This window comes from Myodes glareolus, chromosome 6, assembly GCF_982192425.1.
Source record: "Myodes glareolus chromosome 6, mMyoGla1.1, whole genome shotgun sequence".
NCBI lineage: Eukaryota > Metazoa > Chordata > Mammalia > Rodentia > Cricetidae > Myodes > Myodes glareolus.
This window is the reverse complement of record NC_142031.1, coordinates 100,874,519-100,895,522: the sequence shown is the minus strand read 5'-3', so window position 1 is coordinate 100,895,522 and position 21,004 is coordinate 100,874,519. Positions and strand designations below refer to the sequence as shown.

The 21,004-nt window shown below is 48.6% G+C and overlaps 1 protein-coding gene and 1 long non-coding RNA gene across 3 annotated transcripts in view; both read right to left on the bottom strand.

Annotated features, from left to right (window-relative positions):
• Nucleotides 1-6,023, bottom strand: part of Cib4 (calcium and integrin binding family member 4) — a 62,547-nt gene extending 56,524 nt beyond the window's left edge. The window contains exons 1-2 of one of the 2 annotated variants that reach the window (XM_085691209.2): nt 5,735-6,023; nt 5,307-5,341 (exon numbers count right to left, since the gene is read on the bottom strand). In XM_085691209.2, coding sequence (XP_085547335.1) covers nt 5,307-5,341; nt 5,735-5,947 — 248 coding nt within the window. In that variant the 5' untranslated portion in view covers nt 5,948-6,023. The remainder of the gene's footprint in view (nt 1-5,306; nt 5,342-5,734) is intronic. The other variant, XM_048436613.3, reaches the window with a different exon arrangement.
• Nucleotides 6,024-8,946: 2,923 nt separating this feature from the next.
• LOC146894425 (uncharacterized) lies at nt 8,947-20,784 on the bottom strand. The gene is made up of 3 exons (XR_015002493.2): nt 20,654-20,784; nt 14,003-14,185; nt 8,947-12,258 (listed from the first exon to the last, which is right to left on the bottom strand). It is a non-coding gene; the product is annotated as an uncharacterized LOC146894425 (long non-coding RNA).
• Nucleotides 20,785-21,004: the final 220 nt, after the last annotated feature.

The following is a 21,004-nucleotide window of genomic DNA, read 5'->3' as shown; positions in this document are numbered from 1 at the left end:
TTGTTGCTGTGCCATTGCTATGCTGCTAGATTTCCCCTTGTTTTGTCAGTTATTGCTTGCTATCAGTTTCCCTTATCCTGTCAGTTATTTCTACTAAACACTATGGGTATCTTCAAGATAGGTTACAAAATGCCATGGTTATTTAAATTAAAAATTGGATAAATATCTATTTAAACAAAAAGGGGGGGAATAATATAAAGGAACTGCCCCCGATGCCAAGAATGGCCATCGCCATGGCTCTGTTCACCATAAATTTTTAAAATTTGGATGATAATGGCCAAAATGCTGCAACACGACATTGTTCGGATCCGCAGCGGCCCAAAGATTTGGTTAAGTGGAAAGATGTGCTTTCTAATGAATGGAAAGGCCCGGATCCCATCTTATTGAGATCCAGGGGAGCTGTTTGTGTCTTCCCACAGGATCAAGAAAGCCCATTCTGGCTGCCAGAGCGATTGACCCGAACAGTGAAGAGTGATCCACAACACACGGATTCGCCTGAGGACCTGGCTGCTGTTCCTCCTGCCATTTTGAGGATGGATGACAGAGCACCGATGGAGGACACTCTCAGCTTTCCCGAAGCTGTTACCAGTCAGCCATAGGATGGCGGTGTTTCCTTGACTTTTTACAACCAATATGACTCTGGGCCCCCTCCCCCTACCGTCCTAGAGATGATTTATAAGCTTGGCCATAGGATTACAGTCCTGGGTCGTATCTTTCTTCCCCTACTTCAAAGAATGGGTGGGGGTGGAAATGTTTTGGAACAGTCCTATGCTATGGATTAGTGTTTCTCCTCTGGATGGTCTGCTGACTCAAATCCCAAAATCGTAGGGACAAAGTGGTTATTGCACAAGCGCTGGCTGCCCTGGAACAGGGGCCTCTACTGATGTGTGGTTATTTATGTTAAAGCAGTAAGGTTTAAGCCAACCAGCTCCTGCACCCCTAGGACTGTGGTCCATTGCACAGGGTGGAGTGCTTGGCTTAGCTAGCCCTGAAGGTTGTCGAGCTGAAGAGCATCGCACAGAGAATGGCCCTCTCTGAGAGATAAGTCGCTTTGCTTAAGGGTTTCCTGCCGTATATTCCCTTTCCCAGAAAATTGGCAGAGGGCAGGCTGGATAGGTTCCAGGTGTCATGAGCCTAGGGACAGATTCCGTGCAAGCCCATCGTAATGTTTTCATTTTGGGAAGTGCGACCTCTATCTTTACCTTCCTAGGGAGTTGCCTTTCTGCAAAGAAGTAAAAAAAGGGGGATATGTGGAGGGCCGGACCACATTCTCCATTGCTTCTAGGAACAAAGGTAGAGATTGACCTCTGTGACCTCAAGGCGTGGTAGTATACGCCTTTGGTCCCAATGCCTGGGAGGCAGAGACAAGCAGATCTCTGTGAGTTCAAGGTGATGTAGCACACGCCTTTAATCCCAGCGCACGTGCTTGGTAACCGCTGCGTCCCTGCCTACTCCCGAGGCATCATCTGGGATAATGGGCAGTGGACCCATCCAAGAGTGACACGTCAGAAGCGAGAACTGTTTCCTTTATAAGGGTTGGGTTCCATCTTATCTGGGTCTCCGCCATGTTGGCTGATGCCCGCTCTCCCAAGGGGCATTAAAGCTTTACTGCAGAAGTATCCTATGTGTACCGCGTGGTTCTTGCTGGCGAGACGGTAGCGCGGGACATAGTTCCAAGCTCCCTCAGTCTTTCTGGGGTTTGATTCTATCCCTGCAGACCCTGCAGGTCAAGTTCTCTCAGCTTCCTGCTCAGCTAAGTCTGTCTCAGGCGCTATCTACTTGGTACTTCTCATATTTCTGGTGGCCTTCCTCAGCTATGGTTTTCTTCTTGTGCTTGCAGGCCTGTTTCTTCTTTTAAAAACATACCTTCATTCTCCCTCTAGTAGAGGGAACAGACATGGGTGATACTCTGTTTCCATATTAACTGGAAGTTCCATGCATTTGCTTTCCTGATTTAATCTTATAATCTTGAATATTTCTAAGGCTCTCTGTGGAAGTTCCAGCCACTCAAGACAGCATCCCACTGGTGGGTGGATCAACACCAGTGTTTCCTGGACCATCGTGATGCAAATAGAACAATCAAATCAAAGTGCCTTTTTCATCTTGAATCATAGCAGTTAAGCACCTTGATTGCTTAAGGTCCTTGTCCGTGTCTTCTTTCCTGAAGGAGCAGGACCCTCTCCAGTATCACCTGCCATCTTGGAGCTCCTGTCCCCTGCTCTTGTCCATTTTACTTTAAAGGGTGCAGTGTGGAGACAGATGTAGAGTAGGAATTGAGGACCACATCCTCCGCTATGTCTTCCTTAGACAGGGTGTCCCCTACCCAACACTGGCCCATTCCTCTTCTCCATGGCTCCAAAGACAGATGCCTCCTTGCAAGAGCTACCCAGTGAGGCATGGGTGCCTTGGGCTCAGGAATGAACCCATCAGTCAGAGAAAGAACTACAAGAGAAGTTTGTGGGACGGGTCTTAGCGGATGCAGAGCTTTCCCAAGCAACATTTGGACTGTTAAAACTGCACCTTTTCCAGGGGACGTGTTATCAAACGGTGTGTGTGGGGGGGGGGTCACCCAGACTGTGTCCAAACTGGGTTCAGCCACATGTTCTCCGTAAGCCAATTAAAAGAATCAAACTAATAGTGGAAAGCAGGAAACAATTTACTCAACGTGACCACTTTGGGAAGAGGGACAGAGAGATCCAGTGATTCTCCAAAACATCTTCAGCCAGGTTAAAGTTCAGATGGAGAGCCAAGGATAAGCACATACACACATCTAAACGGTACGGGTCAAGTGTGGCCCCACACACCACTGACCCATCATTAACTGGGCTTCAGTCTCATTTTGTAAGGTGGTTTGACAAGCGGATAGAATTATATGAAACCTCCTTCAGGAAGACATGTTCCGCCTATGGCTTGCACCTTTTCCTTCTCTCAGCAAGGGATTTCTGGGAGAAATTCCCGTTTCTTTGAGATGCATCGTTTGAACAGTCTGAGAGATCGAGAGATATCTTCATTTCTGCCAGGGTTGTTGCATAAGGACATGGTATCAGTGTCTTTTCTCATTGCCCTGACAGAATACCTAACAGAAATAATTTATGGGGGGTTATTTGGTTCATGGTTGAAAGGAATACAGCCCTTTGTGGTAGAGAAAAGTATGATGGCTGGACGGGCAGCTGGGATGCTGGGTCTGAAGCTGTGGGGACTTACGGGCTGGCCCATTAAATCCCTAGCAGATCAGGAAGCAATGCAGTCTAGAAGCAGAACCCTCAGGATCTACAGTCCTACATTCGTCAGCGAGGCAGGCCCCACATCCTAAAGGTTCCATAACCTCCTGAAATAGCAGCAGCAGCGGGAGATGAAGCGTTCAAACACACGCGCCTGCTGGCGCATTTACATTCAAGTTGTCATAACCTCCTTTGATGGGGATGGGAGCAGGGTGGAAAGAGGATGCAACCAGCTGCCCCCCGAAGTCCTGGGTGGTCCGTTCACATGAGAAGAGGCCCTGAAGGATGGCTCACTTCCAAGGACCTCATTCTCAGGAGACTAGCACAGAGCAAAGGAAAATAGGGGGGAGCAAGTGGTCAAGGGCGAAAACAGGGGTGCTTTCCAGTTTCTCTCCCCATCACCACCCCACAGACTAAGTATCCATAACGGGATCTGGTATTGAATTACAGTTCATCAAAGCAAGGGAAGGACCCAGGGCCATTGAGGAAGGATGGGTGGCTCGATATGCCTCATGTAAAACTGGCGAAGAGGACAGAGAACAAAAGGACTAGGGTACGGGCACCGGATGCAGTGATGTGAGCTGGTGAGATTCATGGAGGGATGTGCGTGCACAATTCTCGCGGGAGTCTGGATGCTAAACCGACAGTGAGCAGGAGCTGAGGTAAGAGGAAAGGCCCACGAGAGAGAAGGGAGTCATTTGCTTCTCACTATTTGAATTTTCTAGCCGTATCGAAGTGTTGTTTCATTTCATCTTGTTTTGTTTTTTATACCTACATCACTTCTTAGATGCTATCAGCAGGGATTAGGTGAGCGGTGGGCTACACCTCGTTTGGAGTTCTGCCTTTTTTTTCTCTGCGTAAAAAAGTTGAGTTCAGAGGGTGACAGTCACCAGTCCTTGGCTTACACGTATCAAACCGTAGCTTTGATTCTCAGTATAGAGATAAAATCTAATAAATAGTAATTTTTAAAAGGAAAATAACACAGCCTCAAGATTGTCCCTGGTCTCCTAGTTCTTTGTCACTTAGTTACTGTTGTGCCTGGACAGTCTAATGTTTGTGGCCTTCTGGCTGGGTGTGGGGCTTAGGGAGGTTAAGTCCAGGAAGAACCAGTGAGGTCAAGAGGTGTGTGTGTCCAGGATATTGTCTAAAAGCTCTCCTCTTTCTCATCTTCGCTGAGAGTTTTCTGCAAAGCTCATTTATACACCACACAAGTCTGCACACCATACATGTTTGCACACCACACAGGTTTGCGCATCACACGGGTTTGTACACCACATGGGTTTGCACGCCACACAGGTTTGTACACCACAGGTTTGTTTACCACACGGGTTTGCATGCCACACAGGTTTATACATCACACAGGTTTGCACATCACAGGTGTTTTGTTTTTTTTTTTACCACATAGGTTTGCACGCCACATGGATTTGCATGCCACATAGGTTTGCACACCATACAGGTTTGCACACACATGGGTTTGCATGCCACACGGGTTTGCACACCTCACAGGTTTGCACACCACATGGGTTTGCTGAGCACCTGGTTCTAACCAAACACATCTACTCTGGCCATCCCACCCATGCCCTGTGAAGCCATTTGTCACATCTCCATTCCGAATCATGAGGTCTTTGGCCAAGAGCTTTCCTGCAGGGAGGGGTCCTGCTTGAGAACATATTGCTGTCATTGTATCTGGCACAGAGCAGGCCCTGGAAAGAGACTTGGGGGTCAGGCAAGAGGGAGAGGGGGCAGGGAGCAGACTGAGTGTCCATGATGCTTCCAAGTTCACTGAGCCAGTGAACAGCCCGAGTAAGCTCACCCTACACTTTCTAAGCCTTCTTCATTTCCCTCATTGTCCCAAGGAGTCCCAGCTGCTAAGAACTTCCTTGGTGGTAGTATCAGCATTGCAGCCCAGGTCTGGTGTGTCCTTCTACTCCAGTGGAATCTCACAACTTCCTGTCCATCCCAGATGCTGCCTCAGGGCTCTGTGGTTCTGAGCAGGGGTTCACACCCCAAGGCCAGAGCCATGCCATAGCAAGAAAAAAACCTGGCTTAAGAGAAGAGAAAGGAGGACCCGGGGCTTCTACTCACCACAGAATCTCATTTCTCGTCAGGAAGGTCAGAGCCTGCAACAAATCAGAGAGGTGACCTGCCACTCAATCCAGTCCCACCATGGGCCCTGGAAGAGCATGGAGCCTCAGGAGGAGGAGGAATCCTCACTATTTGTATTGTAAGAAAGGAAGGTACTGCAGGCCACAGGAGCAGGCCTGTGGTGGTAGCCACGCCCAGACTGGGAGATTCAGTCAGAACCAAACCAACCCCTGGGCTCCAGGACAGGGGCAGGGGACAAGAGGTTGAGAGTGCTGGTCTGAACCACATGGACACAAGTTCAGCAGAGGCAAGAGACATCACTGCCAGCCTGGGTACGCTCCAGAGCTTCAAGCAACAGTTCTTCTCTTTGTCCCGCCTGCCCCGGGAAGCCCCCAGTTCTGCCCCAAATCTGTGACCTAACTACCCACCTGGTACTCGTCCAGGTCCTCCCACTGCATCTGGTACCTCAGACACTGCTGCCCCATGCCAACCCAGCCTCCTCCTCGCCAGCAGTAGAACTTCCGCCCCAAGGGCTCAGCAGCTGGTGCAGTCCGTTGATTCCGTTGCCATGGTGACCAGCATTCCACCTTCTGCCCCTGAGTTGGCAAACAGGTTCTTTTGGTGCCCTGGCGAAGAAACATCACCTCCAAAACAACAAACGGGAAGGCAGGCCAAAAGCAGTCTTAAGATTGTTGACTCAGGGCGTCACGATGCCTGGGACGGAATCCCAGACCTGCCACGTGCTCACTGCGTGACCTGGGGCATGCTCCGCGACCTCTGCCCTGCTTTGTACCCTTCCCTCTTCAAGGGGATAATAATCACAGGACTGCCGTGGGCGTTACCGAGTGGATGCAGGCGGCCATGACTGACACGTAGAGAGTGCTCACTGAGGGTTCTAACCGGATCTTGAGTGCCATGCAGGGTGTGGGATACTGAGATGGAAAAACATAGATCTTGACTTCCAGAAATGGCCTCCAGATACAGAAGGGTACTCGACACCATCAGACGGTTCCCATGGGAACAGAAGGAGCATTCAAATCTGGACAACACGAAAGGACCCTACACAAAGATGAAGTCAAAGGCTTCGACCAAGCTGGGGCAGAAGTCAGGGCTCCTACCCCAGAACCGCTGTGGTTCTGGCCAAGGACAAATGGACGGAGCACTCCAGAATCACTCTATGATATTTCTGGGAGACATAAAGTTGGGTAGAAAGGGGAGACTGTGGATCAGGGGGAAAAACAGAGAAGATAAGCAGCACTGCCATTGGCGCTAAAATTCTGGGGTCCCCCTGAAATCCTCCAGGGTATTCTGTATACCCACCTCCATAGTACCTGTGAGAATCCCTTCAGCTTAGAACACATTCGGTCACAAACTGTCCGGGGAGGAGCCTGGGTCTCTGAGGTGGAGAATTCTCTAGAAATGGAACTGCACACTGTGGTTTATCTTGGCCCCCACAGAAGAGGGTGACAGAAGGAAGCCTAAGCTTGGTCCCTTCAGTAACTGAACAGGCACCAGCACCAGCACCAGCCATGTCACTGGGCTCTGGAGAGGAACAACTTGTAGAGTTAGAAACAACTTCGAAGAAATACCTGCTCTCCATACACACACCCTCTGCACACGCCTGGCCCCATGTACATACATCAGGTACACGCACGTCCCTGGAGTTGGAAGCCGGTGTCCCCAGAAGTAACATTACAGGGGCATGAATATACAGCAAGAAGACAGGCACAGACAACCCCTTGGTATTATAACATCTATGAAGTTCAGGTTTGAAAACACTCAAGTTATAAGAGAGAGGGGGAGAGAAAAAGATGGAGAAAGAGAGAGAGGGGGGGGGAGAGAGAGAGGGAGAGAGAGAAAGAGAGAGAGAGAGAGCATCCCTAATGTTTTAAGTAAATTCTTAACTTTCTGGTCCTTGGATTACATGTAGCCTTTGAGCTGTAGGCCAGACTTGCCTGATTATAGATAGTGACACTTCATAGCTATTTATCTATTACATGCGGTGGTTTAGAACCTGGACTTTGAAATGTTAAAGGCTGGGTTTTCTCACTTCGAGCAAATCATAAAACTATTGTAAGCCTCAGTTTCCATCTCTAAATGGGGACTTATAAGTGCCTACTTTCTAAAATTCAAGGATAAAAAAGAACGACAAAGGTGTAGCTTCTTTTTGTTGTTGCTTTTTAACCAAAATGCCTGGTCCAAACTGAGTGTTTGAGGGAAGGAAAACAAAATAGCTTTAAAAGTTGAGCCTGGAAGGAGGTGTAGACATTCAGCAGGCAGGCAGTCACTAAACCCCATCCAAACTTGACCTCTTCTAACTCCCGGTGCAGCTGCCAAAGCTGGCTTGGGTCACGCTCAGAGCACCTCACGGGACTCTTGCTCCCTTGCTTTAGGGACTGCAGAGTTGGCGAGGTTAAGGAATGCTCTGTTGCAGGTCTGGGACAACCAGGGAAACCTGGGGATCTTTGAGATGCCACCCTTCTCCATCCCGTCGTGCAGCGGCTCGGCACCAGTCTATTGTGTCTTTTTACTCTGCAGACCCTGCTGAAAGAGAGCAACCAAAGCAAAGCAGAGAAGAAGCCGCTAGAGAGCTAAGTCAGGAGGCTGGTGAAGACACCAGGGGCACTCCACACCCTGCCTAGACACACTCCAGGAATGTGAACCCACAGCCCTCAAGAAGCTGTGGTGAGATAAGAGGCAGATAACAAGGAACAGGCTGAAGGCTGGTGCTGGAGCTGTTGGACACCCTAGAGCCTCCGAAGGAGAGGCCTTGGAACAGAAGTCTGAGTAACAGAACTGAGCCGGGGTGAGAAGATGAGGACAGTGTTCCAGGCCCGGGAGGCCATGGAATCCAGCCAGAACTGCACAGCACTGTACGGATTTTCACATTTGTTTTTATAGGGTACCTTCCCTTCTGAAATGATGCGGGTTTGTCATTTACAGCTGGTATATAAAGGTGCCTTTGTAAACATAGCTCTTCAATGAAAAGAAATAGCAGCCTTTTAAAGAAGAATATTAAGTGAATAATTTTACAGGTGGTAGAGGAATACACCAGAAATTACAAGGTGCTGGGTGTGCTCATGCGCTCCCTCCCTCCTTCCCTCCTCCTTCCCCCCCCCCCCACAAAACCAAGGTATGCCAGCCCTGCTACCCTCCCATCTCCTTCAGCTTTCACCCTCCCCACCCTGTCAGTCCCTAACCCACTCCCCACCCCCATCTCCGGGACTTCATCCTAGACAGGCCTTTTATTGGTTCTCACCAATAACAATAGTAGCAATAAGAATGTCACCTTACATTTGCATATCCCTTTACAATTCCAAAATGCTTTTCTATGTACCATCTCATTTGCCCAAGGCACAAAAGACTGTGCATTTAAAAAGAAAAGAATGAAAGAAAGAAAAAGAAAAATTCCCCACATGAGGTTCTGCCTTCTCTGTGTGAGCCAACCTGTGTCCCTCCCCCAGACCACGGTGCTGCTGGACTCCTGTGGTGCCACAGTAATTCCAGAAGAACTGTGATTGAGCAGGGAAGAGTCTCCAGGAAGGAGAGCTCCACATCCTGCCTTTCTAGGGTCTGCCCGAGGTAAGTTTCCTACACCTTGCCTGGAACTGTATGGATTCTTAGAATTCCAGCCCCTTCCTGAACTTAATTTATTTTTATTTGACTTGTCAAATCCTCCAGTCATTGAAAAATGATTGGTATCCAGGCTATTTAAAAGAGTCTCACAACTTAACAATACGAAGAAATAAGACAACTTTAAAAAAAAAAAAAAAAGAGGGCTGGGGCTGGGGCTGAGAGAACAACCAGGTATTTACTGCTCTTGCAAAGGAGTCCAGTTCTGTTCCCAGTGCTCACATTAGGTGGCTCAGAACTGCCTGCAACCCCAGCTTTCAGGGGGTTTAATTGCTTCTTCTGGATTCCATGGGCACCTGCATTTATGTACACACACAAATACACACACACACACACACACACACACACACACACACACACACACACGCTTTAAAATAAAATAAGCCTTAAAAAATAAATTAAATTTAAAATGGGCCAAGGACATGAATAGGTATTTCCCCAAGCAGATAAGTGAATGTCTTGGCAGGTCATGAAAAGCACCTCCACATCATTAACCATCAGGGTAGTCTTGCAAATCAAAATGACACTGAGACGCCTCTTCACACCCATCAGGATGGCTGCTTTAAACACAAAAATAACCGTGTCTCTGCAGCATTGTCCACAATAGCCGGAAGGGAAGGCAAGCCCAAAGCCCATTAACCGTGTGTACGTATAGAGTAGAATATTACCTGGCACTATGAAGGCTGAGCTATGGTCTCACAAAACAGCATGCATTAACAACAATCACAAAAGGCTCCCCCTGCTTAAAATATCTGGGGTGGACAAATCTGTACAGGAGGAAAGTAGATTGGTTGTCTAGAGAGGCTAAGGGGCAGGGAGACCCGGAGTGACTGGCTGCAAATGAGGACCAAGTCTCTTTATGGGTAGATGAATAGGTTCTAAAATTAAATGGTGGTACAGCTGAGAATAGCCTAAAAACGTGAAGTTACATACTTTATGGGAGCGAATTGTATGGTGCGTCAATTATACCTTAAAGCTGTTATTTTAAAAATGACAAGGTGTGTTTAAGTGCTAACTCAATGCCTGGAACGTAAGTAAGCCGCCGTAAATATTATTAAAGAATGTGTAAATGACAGAATTCAGATCTATTTTCTCCGCCCAGTCATCTAACCCAAGAGGTTCCACCCACAGCCTCCCTTCCCTACTAGTGATCCTCCCTGGCAAGCAGCAGGCCTGTGGGAACCCATCCAGGAGAGAGGCTGGTCTTGGGGACAAACATACTCAAGGATGGAGACCAGGATGCTTGGAAGCATTCCTAGAACCCTCAGAATCTGGAGTTGGAGCCCCTGCTTCCCCGCAGCAGAGACATAAGGACTCGGGCTCTGTCATCTGCTTAAACTCTGGTCCAGCACAGTGCACAGCAAAGGAGCTCAGTCCACCCACTGGTGCCCAAGGCAGGGCTCTGGCTTCTGCAGTCTGATGGCATCGTGCAGGGATCTAGAAGTTTCCTGGTGCCCCGGAGAACTCAGCAGCCTAGCACCTGATATAGAGTGTTCACCACAGTGCTTTCCCAGGGGCGAAAGGAACCCAAGGCCTCGGCACACTGCACATATTACCCAGAAGGCTAAGTGTGGGCAATGTGAACTGATAATACCCTGGAATTTAATCTTTAATGGTCCCCCACTCACCTTCCTCTAGGACACTATTTTCCATTAGTCTTTCCCATTCACATTGCCTGGGTGGGGGGGAATAGAAAGCTAGGGGTATGGAGCTGCAATAAGTGACCCATGTTTGGGTCCCCACCTCCTTTACTTTCTAAGAAATGAATCAGACATTTGACAATCAGAAAGGAAGGCTAAAGGAAGCAGAGACTAGAGTTTATAAAAAGGCAAATGAAGGGCTGGTGAGATGGCTGAGCAGCAAGGAAGCCGTGTGTAAGCCTGGGCACATGAGTTCAATCCTCAGAACGCACATAAAGGGAAAAGGAGAGAACCAACTACACAAAGTTGTCCTCCGACCTCCACATTGGCATAGTAGCCCATGCCTTTCAACACATCACGCATGTGCAAACACAGGCACGCGTGCACACACACACGCACAGATATACACACACATACACACGTAGAGAGACAAATAAGCAAGTAGACAATTTTTTAAAGGCAAATGAAGGGGATAGGGGACATGGCTCACTCAGTAGAGTACCTGCCATGAAAACGCAAGGATCTGAGTTCTAAACCCCAGTATCTAAGAAGTTCATGGGGGGGGGGGGGCGGGGGAAAGGCTAGGCATAGTCAAGAACATGCAGCCTAGCTCAGCGAGGGTCACAAATAAAGACATGCCGTCTTCTTCTGAGCTGTTGGCCCGCTAGTCTAGCCAATCTGTGAGTGCTGGGTTCATGAGAGACATCTGACTCAACAGAGGTTGACATCTGTCCATCGCTAGCCTGCTACACATTGTATACACACCCAGGGACAGATGAAGACAGGAGCTGGACCATGCCACCAGAGAGGCTGGCGAGGGTCTCCCACCCAGAGAGACTTCCACTGCTTTGCCCGATGCAGGGATTCCGTCCCAGTACCCAGCCTGCTGTCACTCAGGCCCTGCCCAAAGGACCACAGCTGTTTACTTCCTAATGCTTTTCTTAGCCTGGATAACAGACATCCCTGTCTTCAATGTCCCTGGACACCGAAAACCTCCTCAGGAAAGAAAGGGTGACTATCCTTGGCATTCAAAGAGCATGAAAGGCTAGAGACAGGGGACAGAGGAAATGTTTTTGGGCCCTGGACAAGGGTGACCTTGTCCTTTTCCAACTTGCATCAGATGCCTCGGTGCCCCACGTCACACCCTGGTTTCGGGCACTGTCACGTGAACAGGTCCGTGTGAGCGTAAGCCATCCCCAGTGACTGAGCGTTGCCTCACGAAATCTTCAGTTTTCAATTTCTGCCCTGGAATCTTCTATTAAAAAAAGAAATCTTGAGGAGCTAGAGAGATGAAACGCTGCTCTGCAGAGGACCTGGGTTCCATTGCTGGCAGCCACAGGGCGACACATAGTTGTCTGTAGCTCTGTTTCCAGGGGACCTGACCCCACCGCACACACACACGGAGCACAGATATACAGGCACATATATACATTCTTAATCAGCAAACTAATTAATCTCCATGGTCTGTGGGTAGAAAGCAGTTCAGGGTAATGGTTCTGGGTGACCTTCAGCTGGTGGGGATGGAGCTTCGTAGAGACAGTTCTATGACTTTAAGCCGGTCTTGGTGGAGGTCCGAGGTCTGTTAGGTGGAGATGGGAATCTGGACATACCTGGGTGGTCACACAGTGATGTCCTCTCTCCTGCCCATCTCTCAGCTCTGGGATCAACTCTCAAAAGACCTACAAAAAAGTCATATATCAGAGTTTGCTTTCATTTTGACACCATGCTAGGAAGAGCCAGGAAAGTGGGGAGCAGCTACTTAATAAGAGAGGGGTCTCCAAAAACTTGCTCTCTCATTGGAACAGTCTGAGCTTTTAATTTAGAAATGTCATAGACAAACCTTAGCCATCAGCCTTTGCAGACTTACACTTTACGAAGAAGCAGGCTGAGGTGCAAGGTGGGACTTGCCTAAGACACAGGGGCAAACAGGCCGCTGGCCCTGGAAGTCCGCTCTCTCCTTTCCCATAGACCTCAAAAAGTGGCTTGCTTGATGTCACAGAATCGGCCTAATAAAGATCCTTGCTATGGTAATGCTCTGTGAAACATGCAGCATGATTAAAATGCTATTTGTCATGATATGGACCAGGTCTGGGACTGGAATTCTGTGCTATGGGCTCCTGTTCCACGCTACACACTCAACAATAGGACTGTCTTAGCTAGTGAATTCCTCTCCTCTCCCCTCACTGCCCGTGCTGTGTGTGTGTGTGTGTGTGTGTGTGTGTGTGTGTGTGTGTGTGTGTGTGTGGTGTAGGCAAGAGGACAACCTCAGAAGCCGTTCCCAATTGAGCTAGCTCCCTTTGAGTTCCCTCTCTGATATTTGTTAGCTTTAATCTTCCCAGTTACCCTTTCTACTGGGTGAGTATTCACTACCCTTCTGCTAGGTATCTATGGCTTGGCGGGTAGTAACTACTTGTCCTTGCCTAGTATTAATTGATTCATAAGATTATTCTTGACCATTTTAAGGTGTCCCAGATACTTTTCTACTGTTGGAGATAATGGTGACAAAGTCAGACCCAGTTGTTGGCCTTGAGAAATTAGCCTTTGGTGAGGGAAAGTTACATCAATGATCACTGAATTATCTATGGAACCACACCTGAGCAGGGAGCTGAACAGCGGTAACACAATAGCTGTGAAACTCATTCAGGGCTTAGGGAGGCTTCTCTGAGGAGGGGACACTGAGCTAGACCTGAGAGAACAGCAGCAGAGGCAGACGGGAGGGAAAGTGGTGCTCCCTGGTAAGAGAGGAGCACTAGGAAGGATCCTCCAAGTTAAACAAGGTGCTAGAAGAACAGAGAAGGCTGTGGAGTTGAAGAGCTCAAGAGTCAAGCGAGAGCCAGGAGAGCAGGGCAGAAGATGACCTGGGGCACAATGGCTGTCCGATCTTTCCGTGAAAAGCCAAATGGGAAGTTGTCATAGGGAGTCGTGGTGAGAAATGACATAATCTCATTTCTGTTTTCAAGGGCTCACTTCCTCAGAGGGTGGCTGGCGAATGTGCTGGAAGAAGGCCACAAGGCCGGGGACAAGCGTGAGGAGACTATCGAGCAAGCCACAGGATGGCAGGGACAAGGATGCCGATGTCGGACGGGACTTAGTGACTTCATATGACAACTCAAGAGGGATGGGATACGGGAGGGGAGGGAGCATGAACTGCGTGCGACCCTCAGGATTCTGACCCTGAGAGAAGCAAGGAGGGAATACTGAAGAGTCGGGTGGAAAAACGAGATTTTAAATGTGCTGTTCGAGATGTCTATGGGGCGGATACGTGTGGCGGTGACAAGAGACATTAGGATTTAGGCCATTACAGAACACCAGGCTATAGACAGACATTAGGGAATGTCTGGGCCTAGGGAGCACTAGAAGCTGTGGGTGAGATCAGCAAGGGATGAGGGATCCCGGGGTGGAAAAGACAGGGTTCCTGCTCACCTGTACTTTCTGGAATGGCAGAAAGCCCATCAGAGGCCAGCTTTCCCACTGGAAGGAAAATCCAGAGCCATCTACTTGAAGGTTGTCAGTACCGGAAGGAGTCAGTGTCCACAGGGGAAGCATTCCGAGGTGACGCTCGGTCCTGTTCATTCTTGAGCAGTTAGAGATCAAGGAGTTGCCGAGCTACAGAGCAAGCGGAAAGTGGGGGGTTAGTGGGAGGATTCTGCCATCTTCTAAGGTAGGGAAACAAGTGTGAAGGACAATCTACAAGGCAAGGAAGATCTGAGGGCCAGGATCTCGGGAAGAAATTAAGTCAGCGCTCAGGCAGCCTCCTAAGTGCACATAAGACTGTGATAAAGAGGTGGGGAGCTGGGAAGAAGAATCGATAACAGCTGCGTGAGCCTTGGAAGACACTCTTGGACTTGGTAGCCCACCTAAGAGGAAGGGCCTTAACAAAGAAGCAGGCTTGCACCTAGTACCCCAGAGAGGCTGGGCAGTGGGAGGAAGGGTGAGCCAGAAATAGAACAGCCCCCACAGTCTGACCGCCGGCATCATAGCAGCCCAATCCCAGACTGGATTAGGGTGACCTTCCGCTTTCCTGACGGCCTTCAGGAAGGCAAAAATAAATCCTCTGTGATGAGAGGTAACATCAGTCAGAGCCCAGAGCATCTCCATAATAGAAACGCCCCACGGGGGATCCAGATCTTGGGCTTTTCTGATCTAGACTTTAAAATAGCTGTGATTAATACAGTTAAGAAAATAGATGACGAGGTGCAGAATTTCACAGGAAAATGGAATCAAATGGAGCAGGTGGAAAGGATGATATAATACATAGGATTTGGAAACTGGCTTCTTTTAAAAATGGCTAACAAGGACTGAAGGTAAAGCTCATGTCAGAGGGCTTGCCTGGCAGGCACGAGGTCCTGGGTTCAGTCTCCAGCACCCCATTCTCTCCCGCCCCACAAAAAGCTAACAGTTTTTCTCTATAGTTAGGAGGATTGGCACCCCAAGGGGAAATAGGTATCTAAGGCACCCAACAGGTCCAGCCTGCAAACAGGATAGGTGGCAGACAGGGAGGCAGGGCAGAAGCTGGTATGGAAAACTCCAAGTAGATCCCCTCTGCCAGAACTCAGATGTTAGATGAAGAAATCAGAATTTTCTTTCTCAGACTAAGGGTGAACAGTAGAGAGGTTTTAGTTTGTTTCAAGGTCAACTTAGAACCAGTTTTTTTTTTAACTTAGAACTGTTTTGTTTTGTTTTGCTTTGTTTTTCGAGACAGAGTTTCTCTGTAGCTTTGGAGCCTGTCCTGGAACTAGCTCTTGTAGACCAGGCTGGCCTCGAACTCACAAAGATCCACCTGCCTCTGCCTCCTGAGTGCTGGGATTAAAGGCATACGCCATCACCACCCGGCTAGAATCAGTTTTTAAAACTGATAGTTTTCTTTTTTTTTTTAATCAACTGCTTAAAAATACCAGGAGGAGCAGTAGCCACTCAAGTACATTGGTCACTTTTGTTTAAAAAAGATTTTAGGATTTATTTTTACTTTTTTAAGCGTGTGTGTGTGTGTGTGTGTGTGTATATGTGTGGTGTGTGTGCGTGTGTGTACGTGCGTGCATGAGACAAGGTGCACATGGATATGGATGAAGGTGCCCATGGAGGTCAGCATAGAGAGCTGAGTCCCCTGAAACTGGATTTTTTTTAGCAGGTGTTTTTTCTGGGAACCGAACTTGTTTGCTCTGCAAAAGCAGCGAGCCCCCCAGCCCCTGCACCTTCCTTTAGGCCTCACTTCTGTCCGCTCCAGCTGTCCCTCCATCCCTGCAGCAGTTTCTCTGTGGGGCTTTTGCTGTTGCTTTAAACCAAGCTTATAGAAAGAGCCCCGTTACAGTTTGAGACCATAGCATTGAACTTTCAAACAGTTTTTTTTTTTTCTTGTTGAGCAAGACCTTTTTGGCTGGTTTATTTTCTCCTTCCTTTACTGACCTTGTAAACTACTTAATTGCGAAATGTGGTTTGTCTCAGAGTGCCTCTTAACACTGTATGCTTTAAAATAGGAGATTTTTCCATTGCATGGGAGACCAACAGCAACGTCTTCCACATACGCATGCACCGAGCAGGGCTCCTCGTCACTTACTCAGGGACATATGGTCTTCATCAGCTACCTCTCTCTTCTTGGCAGTCACCAGAACAGGGATTTACATTTCATTTAGCAAATGTCCCCCTCAAACCCCTTGCACCAAGCTCTTATTTGCCACTCTACCCCTTTCTCTGTCTCTCAGGATCCCATCTCTGCCTCTTTTCCCAAAGAATGCCAATCACTAGCCAGGCAAACCCAACTGAAGGGAAGTGCCTGTCTGCCAGACCTGGCCGGTCGACCCTGAAAGCAGAAGTTGGCCCAAAGGCCTCTGGGAGTTGGAGCAGCCGTGGTGAGTGGGAAATACTTCAAAGAGAGAAGGTTCCTGAAGCTGTGTCGGTGGACGAATGAGAGGATTTTCTCAGCCATGAAAACCTCCTCATGATTTCCATCACACTTAGAATAAACACCGATGCCTCAAAATGGTCTTAGAGGCCTCTCTCCACATCTCTTCAGTCTTATCCTAAGTAATTCTTCTTCACTCGCTGCATCCTGGCTTCAGTAGTCTCTCCAGTTTCTCAAACTCCAGCATGTTGAAGTTCCTGGGGCAACAGACCCCAGAGTAGCTGGAGAAGAAGGCTCAGGATAGCCTCTTGTGCTCCCAGGATACATAGCACACCAGGTACCTTGTAAATTCCTGTCAGGGATAAGATCATCTCATTCCTGGGACTGGGGTTAGCTCTGGGCCTCATCTAGTCCACTATCTTGTTCTTCAGGTAAGGGACAAAGGCCTAGATTGGGGAAGGGCTGTCCACCATTTAAATGGGCTCCTGGTGCCTAGCCCATTTGTCAGGGACCTGTAAAAGAAGCAGAGAAACCAAGCTTTCTATTGCTACACCACCTGGCGGTCCAAACTCCAGTCCAACTCCTTACCCGGACATAACAGAGCTCCGGGCAAACCCAGTGAATGTTTCTGCAGACCTTCCCAATAGCTGCTGTTCCGCTAGATGCCGAGGCTGATGACCACGGGACTGAATTGCTAACTGGGATACCCTTGGCCACACAGAGTGGTCTCAGAGACTGACCCAGGTGAATGGAGGACTCTGAGGTCTGGAGGAGCGAGAAAAGCAGCTTCCTTATGGCTCAAGGCCATGGCTGCTCCTTCAGCCTGGGAGGCAGCAGGAACTGGGAGGTGAGAACAGAGCTGCTCCAGAGAGCTCTTGAACTAGAGAGGCAGAGTGGGCTTAGGGGTGTGCTGACAAGTGAGGTGATGGGGCCAGATGGGGGGATGTGTCATCTGGCCAGGTTGGGCTGAGGAACAATCTCCAGGCTACAGTCAACCATGAGCAGCAAGAAACAGGTACCAGTTAAGCCGCCATCAGTAATGCAGCTAATTCTGCTCTCCAAGGAGCAGAGGCTGGCTGCACTCTAAGATCACTTCAAGCGATGGGAAAGTCCTCCCCAATCTGGGCTTCTGTCCCTTGTCTGACAATAATTCACAGCAAAGAGACAACTGACCTCTCCATGCCTGCAGACACTGGTCAGGGAAGGAGTTAGGATTAATAACAATGATGATTGCATTAAAGGAAAAAGTAATTTCAAAGCTGGAACTATGTGGGTTTCTGAACATGGCCCAGAGGCAGGCTGGGGCAGGACTCACAGAGAGGTGAGGGAGTGTGTAGTGGGGGAGACAGAAACCTGCTGGGGGCCGGGGCTCAAAGAGCTGAGATGGCCAGCAAGAAGATGGGGACATGACCTATATGCAACAGATTGTTGGTATTTGATGGGTATTTTTTTTCTGCTAAGATGCAACACAATTTCCCCAGTTCTATGTGGAAAAAATATGTTCCATATGCCTTCTGCTACTTGCTATGTTGAAGGAAATCGATGAAAAGAGATCTATGCTTTACATCGTCTTGATACAAACAAAGAGGTGAAAACAGTCCCAGGAAGGAAGGAGCAAAGGGAAGGAGGGGGAAGAAAAGGAGGGAGGGACAGAAGGTGGGAGAGAGAAGCATGATATCAGAGAAGATGGGGTTGGAATCAAATCCCCAAGGTACTACAGGACAGTCCTAGGCTTCTGGTGGGTTGAGGGCTTGCTCTATTTTCTCTCATACACAAGACAGGATGGTCCTGCTAGGCATTCCGGTTTTAATTTTGTGTGCAACTCCTTGACTGGCCAGGAAGAAGACAGACGAAGTGGGACTCAGGAAGTCCATTGCAGGCATCATGGGGCCTTGAGGAGGTCCATCCTCTAAATTCGGGTCTGTTAGGAAGGCCTTTGCTCTGCTCACGTTACCCAAGATCCTTTGCAAGGTAGAGAAGGAAATGGGATTGTCATTCTGTGTTAGACACACACACACACACACACACACACACCCCTCTTCCCATATGATATAAATAGACGCGCTCCATGTTTCCCCACTTCCTCTTGCTCTTTGTTAAAACTACTTTTAAATTATGGATTGGCTCATTAACTGCCAGTTAAGATGACTGAGTGGTTTCATCTGTATCGCAGGGTTTCATCTGTATCGCAGGGCAGTTCTGGGAACGTTTTGACTATGACAAAGAATACATTCCTTTTTTTCCCACCTAGAAACGGAGACTGGCCCAGGTGCTGCCCTTAGTGCCCCCTGCAGGGGGTTGAGGGCTTGTTCTATTCTCTCTCATACACAACAAGGGAGGATGGTCCCGCTAGGCATTCCGGTTTTAATTTTGTGTGCAACTCTAAGTGTTTTGTTCTCTACAGAAGTATGATACTTGAACGTGTACAGAAATCATGACAGAAGCCCTTCGGCAGGCCTTACCAATGTTAGACAGACTGCGGGGTTATCAGTCTTCCACATCATGTACTTCCTTGTACTACATGCTGAGGAAAGCGTCCTCAGGAAGATAGTATAGGCGCCTTCATCTGAGGAGAATGGCCTAAATGAAGAAGCTCTAGGAACCATTTTACATATAAGATGAACCAGGGACATAAAGTCTGGAGAAGGACAGAGGAAGGCGAGGCCACAGCTGCTACTGAGGACTTTCACCTAGGCAGGAAGGAAATGAGACAACGTAGCTTAGGTAAGGGATGATGTTATTGGCTCATGGTAAAGGGCGGCTTGAATCAGCCTGGAGAAAGGCTCAATCCAGCATTTTACCAGCATCATTGAGGTTCTCTTCTCCCGTGGCCTGTCTCCACTTATGTGATCCATAGCTGTACCCTAAACTACATCCTCAGGGCTCTGACTCATACCGTCGCTCAAATATTTCCTCCTCACGTGGCAGGAAGCCTTCTTAGTCATCAGTAGCCCTGGATTCATATTCTATTTCGAGACCCCATCAGAAAGAGATAGTCTTCCCATACCCGCCTGTTGGAAGAGTTGGTAGGCCCGACCAGTTGACTCAAACTAGAAACCCAGTCCTGTCCTCGAACAGCTCCCATAGCCAGGTCAGGGGCCCCATCAACCTGGCTTGGGCGCGAGTCTGCTCCCTGATCTGGGGAAGACTGCAGTCAGACCCACCTAAAGCACATTAACTAGATCCCTTCTGGAAGATTCTATCAACACAGGGAGGGCAGAAGCGGTGTCAGGCAGACAAAACCAGTAAATGCTCCCCATGACCATCTACAAATCTTAGAGAACCTGTTACTTTTCGTTTGGATAGAGCAAGTTCAATCACACCATCCTTTTTCTTAGTATCTTTCCATAGCTGCCCATGGTCCAGGAGACAAGCACTAGTTCCATACAAAGAAGCCTGAGCTCTGGCCTGTCCCCTGCTCAGCCTCACCCACCATTCCTACTCTCTTCTGGGTCCTATCCACCAGAGCCAATCAGTTCCCACTCCCTCCTCCCAGAGCAGGGGCCAGGTTTTTCCCTACTTCTCAGCAATTTAGCCAGAAACAACACAGCTCCCTGAAACATAGCTCCCACCCCAGCATGGCTAATCACTGCTCCCAGAGGTGGCTGCCTTGGAAACACAAGGCCCAGAGCTGACTTTGAAGTCCTTCCCAAGCCCTACCCTACCTCAAGGTTGTTATTGCTCCCACCGCTGGGCTGATTCCAGATGCCTGTCCCTAAATAGAGTCCAGGACTAAGTGAGCCCACCCATGGCAGCCTCAAGAATTGTTTTCCCCCTCTGAGGTCTAAAGCCTGACCCAGAATCGACCTCTTCCCTGAATTACTGATTATAGAATATCAAAAAGATACCCATGGGGGAATTCCCCTGAAGTCTAAAAGTCAGGTGGAAACAGCACCTTAGGAGAGACACCTGCTCCCGGGCCCGGATGTGCTGCCCTAGGCAGCTTCCGCTTTATCTGACAAAGTGAACATTGCTTTCTCCATTCTTCCCCCCTGAACCCAGCCCCCAATCTTGTGCAAACAACTCTGGTCCCAGAGTGTTATCTATAACTTTTTGAGAACACACCAACCTCGAACATAGGATAATGTGACTCCAAATTAGGACATGGTGGTGTTCTGAGTAAACAGTCCCCAGAGGCACAATTTAAGTAATTCCAAACGTCTTTTGCTAAAGGGTATTCGCATCTCAGAGTTGGAAATCTCTTTAGGGCTCCCTCGCTGTTTTCCCATACTCACCAAGACTGGCGCTGGGGGTTGGAGGGTGGGGTTGTTTCATGAGGGTCAAGTGGTGAATTCCAGAACAAAAGAGTATCTTCTGCAAGCAAATTTTAGACTCCACCAGGAAGGCAGTGCCATTTCTTCTCCTGGTTAAAAAAAGAACAACTTATTATAATGTTATAACTTCAGGACAGCAAGCAGAGAGGAAGGGTGGAGGCTGACGTCGAGGTTGTGTTGTGGGAGACCTATTAAAATGTCTAATCAGAACCCAAATCAAATCAGACATGGGAATTTCTCAGATTGTTCCGAACAACAAAATGTTATATAACATGGGCTCAAAAGCAAGGAATAGAGAATTTCTAGGTAGCA